Source organism: Mus caroli, chromosome 3 (assembly GCF_900094665.2).
Source record: "Mus caroli chromosome 3, CAROLI_EIJ_v1.1, whole genome shotgun sequence".
Classification (NCBI taxonomy): Eukaryota; Metazoa; Chordata; class Mammalia; order Rodentia; family Muridae; genus Mus; species Mus caroli.
In genome coordinates, this window is record NC_034572.1 from 119052296 (window position 1) to 119061665 (window position 9370).

Sequence of the window (9370 nt, forward strand, 5' to 3'; positions counted from 1 at the left end):
CCTTGTATTTGTAGCATAGATATTCAGAATTGAGAGTTCCTCTTGGAGGATTTTACCTTTGATGAGTATGAAGTGTCCCTCCTTGTCTTTTTTGAAAACTTTGGGTTGGAAGTGGATTTTATTAGATATTACAATGGCTTCTCCAGCTTGTTTCTTTAGACCATTTGCTTGGAAAATTGTTTTCCAGCCTTTTACTCTGAGGTAGTGTCTTTCTTTTTCCCTGAGATGGGTTTCCTGTAAGCAGCAGAATGTTGTGTCCTGTTTGTGTAGCCATTGTGTTGTTAGTCTATGTCTTTTTATTGGGGAATTGAGTCCATTGATATTAAGAGATATTAAGGAAAAGTAACTGTTTCTTCCTATTATTTTTGTTGTTAGAGTTGGCATTCTGTCCTTGTGGCTGTCTTCTTTTTGGTTTGTTGAGGGATTACATTCTTGCTTTTCTAGGGCGTGGTTTCCTTCCTTGTATTTTTTTTTTTTTCTGTTATTTTCCTTTGAAAGGCTGGATTCGTGGAAACATAATGTGTGAATTTGGCTTTTGTCATGGAATACTTTGGTTTCTCCATCTATGGTAATTGAGAGTTTGGCTGGGTATATTAGCCTGGGCTGGCATTTGTTTTCTCTTAGTGTCTGTATAACATCTGTCCAGGATCTTTTGGCTTTTATAGTCTCTAGTGAAAAGTCTGATGTAATTCTGAAGGCCTGCCTTTATATGTGACTTGACCTTTTCCCCTTACTGCTTTTAATATTCTATCTTTATTTAGTGCATTTGTTGTTCTGATTATTATGTGTCAGGAGCAATTTCTTTTCTGGTCCAGTCTATTTGGAGTTCTGTAGGCTTCTTGTATGTTCATAGGCATCTCTTTCGTTAGGTTTGGGAAGTTTTCTTCTATAATTTTGTTGAAAATATTTGCTGGCCCTTTAAGTTGAAAATCTTCATTCTCATCTACTTCTATTATTGGTAGTTTTGGTCTTTGCTTTGTGTCCTGGATTTCCTGGATGTTTTGAGTTAGGATCTTTTTGTATTTTCCATTTTCTTTGTTGTGCTGATGTTCTCTATTGAATCTTCTGCACCTGAGATTCTCTCTTCCATCTCTTGTATTCTGTTGCTGATGCTTGCATCTATGGTTCCAGATTTCTTTCCTAGGGTTTCTATCTCCAGCGTTGCCTCACTTTGGGTTTTCTTTATTGTGTCTACTTCCCTTTTTAGGTCTTGGATGGTTTTATTCAATTCCATCACCTGTTTGGTTGTGTTTTCCTGCAATTCTTTAAGGAATTTTTGTGCTTCCTCTTTAAGGTCTTCTACCTGTTTAGCAGTATTCTCCTGTATTTCTTTAAGTGAGTTATTAAAGTCCTTCTTGATGTCCTCTACCATCATCGTGAGATATGCTTCTAAATCCCGGTCTAGCTTTTAGGGTGTGTTAGGGTGCCTAGGACTGGGTGGGGTGGGAGTGCTGCATTCTGATGATGGTGAGTGGTCTTGGTTTCTGTTAGTAAGATTCTTACGTTTGCCTTTCTCCATCAGGTAATCTCTGGAGTTAGTTGTTATAGTTGTCTCTGGTTAGAGCTTGTTCCTCAGGTGATTATGTTAGCCTCTATCAGCAGACGTGGGAGACTAGCTCTCTCCTGAGTTTCAGTGTTCAGAGTACTCTCTGCAGGTAGGCTCTCCTCTTGCAGGGAAGGTGCCCAGATATCTGGTGTTCCAACCTGCCTCCTGGCAGAAGTTGTGATCCACTAACAGAGGTCTTAAGATCCTGTGGAGGGGCCTGTGAGGACCTTGTGGGTGTCCGCAGACTCAGCGCCGAAGGTACCCCGGTACTGTTGTGGACAGGAAGGGACTTGTGATCCTGATCAGGCCGTGTTTTCTGCTTCCTTAATTAATGCAGTCTCAGGTCCCATGGGATTGGATTGGAGCAGAAGCTGTGTTCCACTCACCAGAGGTCTTAAGATCCCGTGGAGGGTCCTGTGGGGACCTTGCGGGTGTCCACAGACTTCATGCCCAAGGTACCAAGGTGCTGGCGTGGACTGGAAGGGGGCATTCTCTTTTAATGATTATTTCTAATGACTGGGTTTTTGAGCAGCTTGCTGTTAGTGCAGGGTTCTACTCCAAGAAAATATACTTGATTTTACTTAAAATAACTACTAGGAGATATTTCTCAGTATTATTACAGCAAGGTATCAAATCTAAACATAGTTGAGTGTGGTTTCTCCTCAGTCTGAAGGTGAAACAGTTCGGGGCTATATAGCATGTGACAGAAGCTGAAAACTCTTTGAGTACAGAGGTACAGCTATGAGAATCACCCAACAGGACTATCTGCCTTCAACAGCAGGCAAGGAGAGAGCTACATTTTACTCTCCAGCTGTAGTGCCTATGGCTCATGTCATCTAAAAACACTATGACTTATATCTTTCCATTTAATAAAATATAAAAACATATCCAGTTAAATAAAACCATGTTTAAGTAGGATGAGTTTATTCTTCCTAAACACAATGTGATGTTGAATATTTTAATTTTTTTAATTGTAAAAATCCTCCAAATGTATTTGAATGATTAAATGAAATGCCATAAAAATAGATTAAAACCATCCTGTTACATTTCTATTTACTCTTTGAAAGTTGTAAAACAAATTAAACTATAAAATAAAACACAGACTTTTTCCAAATTACAAAGCTTACTTATACTTGTGTTCAGAATAGTATTAAAGGGCTCTCTATCAAGCTTCAGCAGGACAGATATGATGCTGACAGATTTGGCCTTTAGCCTTTTCTCTCTTCCTTGCTAAAAATCACTGGATTCCATTCCTGAAGCTAGTCCCCAAGGTCTATTCCCTTGTTTGCTCACTGACTCACTCCTGAGACCAAACACCAAGGCAGAACAATCAAAGTTCAATATTTAGCTAACATGTTCAATCAGGACTTACCAACTCTTTGGAACACAGACTCCCTGCTTTGATTCCTTAAAAAAAAAAAACCCTCACTGCAAAAATCATCTGCTGCTGATGCTTCTGCTATCTGCCTCTGCCTGATCCAGAGGCACAACCCTCTCATCCCTACTCCCTCCTCTGGGGTAAAATGTCTCTTGTGTAGTGAAAATTTTGTGTCTTCGCAGCATGCCCTGTTCTGACTCTGAGGGGCCACACTCCCTTAAAAGTATGCCTATATACAATTCAGTTCCTTTAAGGTAACACATTAAATGTTTTCTTAGAACTCTTTCAGTGTACTTTGATGTAGAACTCACAGTCATACGTAAACAAAATATCCAAAGGCCCTTTATATGCAGACTATAGTTTTGTTTAGTCATTTTTTTATAGACACATAACAAAAATATGCACACAAAAATTCAGCATAAAATTGTACTGAAAATGTATGTATGTGCCTTTCCTGTAGAATAGAACTATTTGAAAATACATAGTAAAACATAGCATTTTAATGTGTATTATCATTTTTAAAATCAGCTGAACCACCATAGAAATGATTTAAGAAAGAGCAACAGGTATACCAGAGGGAATCTCCTGTATCCAACTGGTAAGGCTCTTTACTGAATATTTTAGAAATTTTTACATGTTTATGTATTTTAGGTTTGATCCCCAGAAAGGCTTTTGGTGTCAGCTACTAGAAGGAGGAAAAACCAAATGCCTTGGGAAAAGCAAAGGCAGAAAATACCCGCCCATGGATTCTGAGGTATTGTTCACGTGCCTTGATTACTCTTGCAAGAACAAGTTGGTATCTGAAAATTAGGAAGAAATCTGATTCTTTCTTCTGATACTTTTTTCCAATCAATAGTTTTATATACTTAGATATTAGAGGAAAGAAATCAATGATATAATACATCACTTGAATTTTATATATGGAGAAGTTTCTCTATTACACATTGGAAAGCACTTAAAATACATTTTTAGTAAATATTGGTATAAAGAATTAAGTATTACTAACATGAATTAACTGCATACTGCTCTAGTTTGCTTTCTGTTGCTGTGATAAGCAGCATTTTTAAAAAAGCAACTTTGGGGAGGAAAGGGTTTACTTTAGCTTACTGTTGCCAGGTCACGACTCAACATTGAAGGAAGCTAAGGTAGGAGCCTGGAGGCAGAAGTTGAAGCAGAGACCATGGAGCAATGGTGTTTACTGGTTTCATCCCCTGGCTTCCTCAGTTACCACTCTTAAACAGCCCTACAGGCCTAGGGTTGGCACTGCGTACAGTGGGTGAAGCCCTCCTACATTAATTAAGAGTCCAGAAAATGCCCCCCCTCAGACATGGCCACAAGCTGACTGATGGAGTCAAGTCCTCAGTTGAGGTTCCCTCTTCTTAGATGTCTTTAGTTTATGTCAAGTTGACAAAAACTAACCAGCACACACACATTCAACACCAATGACATAACTGGAACTGAGCTAACCAATACAGAAGAGTCAAAGATAAGACAGCTATGAATACATTGTCCAGTGAAGAACTAAGTTAGGGTCACTGAATTATAATAAGAATCATAAAATAATAATAAAGTACAAAAATGAAAAAAATTAATAGAAATTGTAATATGTAGAAAGATGCCTTGTACAGAAATTATGCTGGCAAACTAGCCAGATAGTATGAGCATTTCTCCTAAGGCAAGGAGGGCAAGGGCAGGAAGCATTGTTCATGGGTTGCTATGGTGATATAAGTGCCAGAAAGTCCTTGAAATACTTTTGAACTCAGTAATTTCTAAAGGGTTTCAGAAATCACTTTAATCTGCCCAAAACATCAATGTAACATTCCCTCTACTGTAAACATCTTATTCCCCATTTGAAGTACTTACCATCTGCTTTAAGGAAGAAAACATAATGAAATGCTTGGCGAATGGTCCAAGATGAAATGTAATTGTCCTAAATCCATTTCCACAGCATACACAAAAGTTGCTAGGGGAGTTTTATGAAGAAAGAAATTCATTTGTGTTAAAAATGTAGAGAAGAGCTAAGGGAGAGATGGTAAAGTTTCTAAGCAATGGAAAATATGTTTGATTAGTACAAATATTTATACATGAAATATTGATGACTTTTACAGTAGACAGTAAAAACAAAACAACTGTTTATTGAATTGTTGTATAAAGAATATGGCAGAAAGAAAAGCAAGTTAACAATTTTCTGTTTTCCAAAATATTTATGTGTGTGTATATATGTATATAGCATATGAGTATAGCATGTATATATATTTATATACATGTATGTATGCATGCATGCATATTTTATATATGTTCATATATATGTATATACAGATTTTCACATACATATATTCAAATATTTATCTGACATCTGGAATGATAGCTCATGCATGCATGCATATTTTATGTATTTGCATATATATATATATATATATATATACACACACACACACATAGATTTTTGCATACATATACTCAAATATTTATCTGGTGTCTGGAATGATAGCTCATTGGTTATGAGTACTTGCTGTAACTCCAGCACACCTCCATCATATCTAATGTCCTTTTCTAGCCTCTACAGGTACCTGAGTACCTGAATACACAGAGACACACATATATGTATACAAATAACAATACGCCTTGAAAAAGCTAAGAAAAATGTTAAAACGTAAAATCCTTCATGGTTATATAAAAAAGAGACCAAACTCTTTAGATTGATGAGGCATCTAAAAAATTATAAGTAAGCCTATTTTTCATAGATATTTTATATACTGTTTTATGAAGAGAAATTTCCTGAACAAAATTTTAAAATATGTACTGTGGCCAGTTATGATTATAATAATTAATTATACTCTTCACAGGCAGTTATGGTTTTAAAATTTTTAGTAAAGGGTGTAATTTTAAAAGGAAATTTGTACATATTTTATCTCACTTACCCCTGTTATATTTGTTTGTGTATGAACACCTCCTCATTCTCTAGTATTACACTGTAATTTTCTCTCTGTAAATTTCAAAATGTGTAAGTGCCGTAATTGTCAGTTAACTCTCCCAGGTACTCTACTGTACCTCTTGTATTTTACATTTGTGATTTATACAGAATGTATCAAAATGTAAAAAGATTAGGGGGAAAAAAGGTAAACTGTTTTGTAGATACATATTGTGATAAACTATATCTGTAATATTGACAGTGGATGCACCGAGTGTCTTTTAAGTCTTCCTTCTTGTTTCCAGTCCAGAACTTTCCTCTCCAGTTACTACCGCGACCACAACGTGGAGCTCTCGAAGCTGCTGCACAGGCTGGGGCAGCCTCTGCCCTCGTGGCTGAGACAGGAGCTGCAGAAAGTGAGGTAGCAGTCACGAGGAGAACATGGCACCGAATCACCATTAAGTAGAAAAGGCAAACCAAGCAACTCTATCCTTTTCATACGCGTGTGATTATCAGGAGAGGACTGTGAATAAATTCCTATCGATGTTTTCTGTCAAATGAAAACATATATGCACGCATTGGCAATTATTAGCATTATTCTTTACTTAAGGCTTTTGGAAATAAAATACGGGGTTTGCGGCAATATCTTGTGTCTAGTCTGGGGATCACCATACAGCTCACTTCCTCTGTCATCCAGATTTCAGGTCACCACTTCACTAATGCTCTGACTGTATGCAAATTACCATCTTAAACTTTGAGGAAAAGATAAGGACTAAAAAGTCTAAAATGAATTCAGGTTTAACCCAGTGTCTGAATGAAGGGCTAATGTTTCTAAGCATCATTTATCCGTTGGTCCAGCTTCCCCTTGTAAGGGGGGCTCCATTTTCACCAAGCATCCCAGGTTATGGCAATGGCATGCCATCCTCAGAAAACTCCAACATGGCCTCTGGAGAGCCCCAGTGAATTGGGAGAGTGTGACTCTGAACTGTAGTACCCTAGAAAGTGAGGGCCATCTTTAGTGGGCTCATGGTCTTGCTACAGTATCAGTCTAGATTCTCCTACCTTGGCAGTGATTGAGCATTTATATATATTTTGTTCAGTATTCTAAATAGGGAGGAAAAAAACTTTATTGACAAGAAATGTAAACATCTAGATGTATTTGCAGATCTAAACAGGCATTGAGCCTTCTCTGTAAGACATATGTCCATCTATTTGCAAGCATGATGTTTTATATATGCCACTACATCTACTATGACAAAGTTTTACTCTCTGTGTTTAAAACCATTTAAAACTTACATTATACTGCAAACTTACCAATTTGAACATCACTAATTCTCTTACTTGAACTCAATTTCATAGACATAAAACTCAGAAATTAATTTTAAAAGATGTTTTATTTTGTTTTGAGTTACAAGTTCCTATAGTATTTGAAGGCTATGTAAGCCACATTAACTGGAATTTTATCCTCTTTGTCAACAATGATCTAGAAAAGCTTAATTTATCTTTTGAGTGATACATGAAGGTAAATTTACTATAACAGTCAACCAAGGTGACTTTGGAAACATTACCCACAAATCTCCCTCCTCCTGAGCAATTTTTCTAGAGGCTGTAAATAATAACATCATTTATTCTCGCTTTAATTCAAAAGACACATGTAGTCTTTTTTATTTTAGTGTGTGTGTGTGTGTGTGTGTGTGTGTGTGTGTGTGTGTGTGTGTGTGTGTGTTAGAAAACGAGAGAGAGGGAGAGAGAGAGAGAGATGAATTAGTCAAACAAATTCAATATGGCTATTCTAAAAAAGCATTGGTGTCTCTTTACACATTGAAAATCAGCTTATCATCTATATTTCACTACTCTTTGTGGTTATTTTCTGTTTGTACTTAGCACTCCTGTCGACCTTTATCAGAAACACATGAGATTCCTTTTCTTCTTTATTGGTATAAATCACAATAATTTCCCAGTTTTGTTTTTAGCTGTGGGGCTTAAAGTCTCACCCTTTTTACTTACATAAAAGTGCTATACATTTTATTAAAATGGTGAAAAATAACCATGACGATTTATTTAGACCACTACCATTTATTCACCATTCCCCTCCCAATTCTGTTACATAGCTAGCCCGGCCTGGCTTCAAGTGTGCAATCCTCCTGCCCTCCCCTCTGCTGCACTGGGATCACAGTGGGCACTGCTATGGCTAGTTCTAATTACTTTATTAACCTAAGGAAATAATCATCTTTCCTTTATAGGGGATTACAGTGATAGTTATAGAGTGAGGATATTTTCATATCAAATAATATCTCTATAACGCAAGAACATCCAATGCATCACCAAATTTAGTAATGACATGAATTTTCTGCATTTTCACATTTTAATAATGTCTCCATATCATTTACCTACCTAACAATATCTGAAAGCAAACTGTCAACCCAACTTAATTATTCTCTTTTTTTCCTAGTTATTCGAATCATTACACATATTTTTCTTACTATCTTTTATAATAAAATGAGCAACTGTATTTAATTATTAACAAGATTTTATCTAAAAGTTTGAAGGAATCTAGACTCTAAGATTCTGCACTGTAGTAATTGGGAAAACTCACCTTTAATATTTTCCTTTTTAAAGATTTCTTCCCACTTCAGGAATGTTGTCTCAGAACTTAATAGTGTAATTCTTTAGAATTTTAAATTACATCTTCAGTTTTAAGCGATACACATTAAATATTAGAATTTTAAAAAAATATCCTTTAGCACACTGGCATGGTTGTTTCATGCTTTTCCAGACTTTTGGAGCCTTGCAGGACTTACAAATATACCTGTCAACTACTTCATTTTGTTAATGGTAAAAATATAATTTAATTGTTTCTGATACTAAATCATAAAAGTTATATTATGAAAATTCATCTAAAATAAAATTTAGATTCTATTTAACAATAACCAAAACATAATTTTAAAAAACATGAAGAACAGCAGTACTGGTTTCACACACACACACACACACACACACACACACACACACACCAAAATGCTCCCACACACACAGAGGTCTAATAGTTTCTCTGTACCTAAATTGTAACAAACCCTTCTTACATTTAATCTTGCTCTGCTTTTTAAATATTACTGCTTTACTGTAATACAAAGTAACCTATATTCTAGACTTACTGATTGATCTCTTTTAAATTACAGGAAACAAGGTATTTATATAGAAACAATATTAAAGCCTTCTATTTCTGATGGTGACAGAAAATGCTTTTTGTTTGAGAAAGGGGCAGGGACTCAAAAAAAAAAAAAAAAAAAAAAACATGGGCCAGCTGACTTCATAAAGCAGACTGTCTAATCTAGTAGTCTATTCATATTGATTTTTTTCATAATCAACTTTAGAAATGCAATCCTGGCAGAAAACTGTACATACACTTCAAAAATGTGCAAATATATAAAAATGTGTTGTGTCTGAGAAACCTAAAGTCCTTTGGATCACGTCAGTAATTTTCTTTGTAAGCCAGCGAGATACCCCGGAGAAGCCGAGAGAAAACCCCGTATTG

At 36.0% G+C, this 9370-nt stretch overlaps 1 protein-coding gene across 2 annotated transcripts in view; it reads left to right on the forward strand.

Moving 5' to 3' along the window:
• The window catches only part of LOC110291107 (bifunctional heparan sulfate N-deacetylase/N-sulfotransferase 4), a 328990-nt gene extending 321473 nt beyond the window's left edge, over positions 1–7517 (forward strand). For both annotated transcript variants that reach the window (XM_021158063.2, XM_029474782.1), the window contains 2 exons: positions 3576–3678; positions 6141–7517. In XM_021158063.2, the coding sequence (XP_021013722.1) occupies positions 3576–3678; positions 6141–6260 (223 nt within the window). In that variant the 3' untranslated portion in view covers positions 6261–7517. The remainder of the gene's footprint in view (positions 1–3575; positions 3679–6140) is intronic.
• Positions 7518–9370: the final 1853 nt, after the last annotated feature.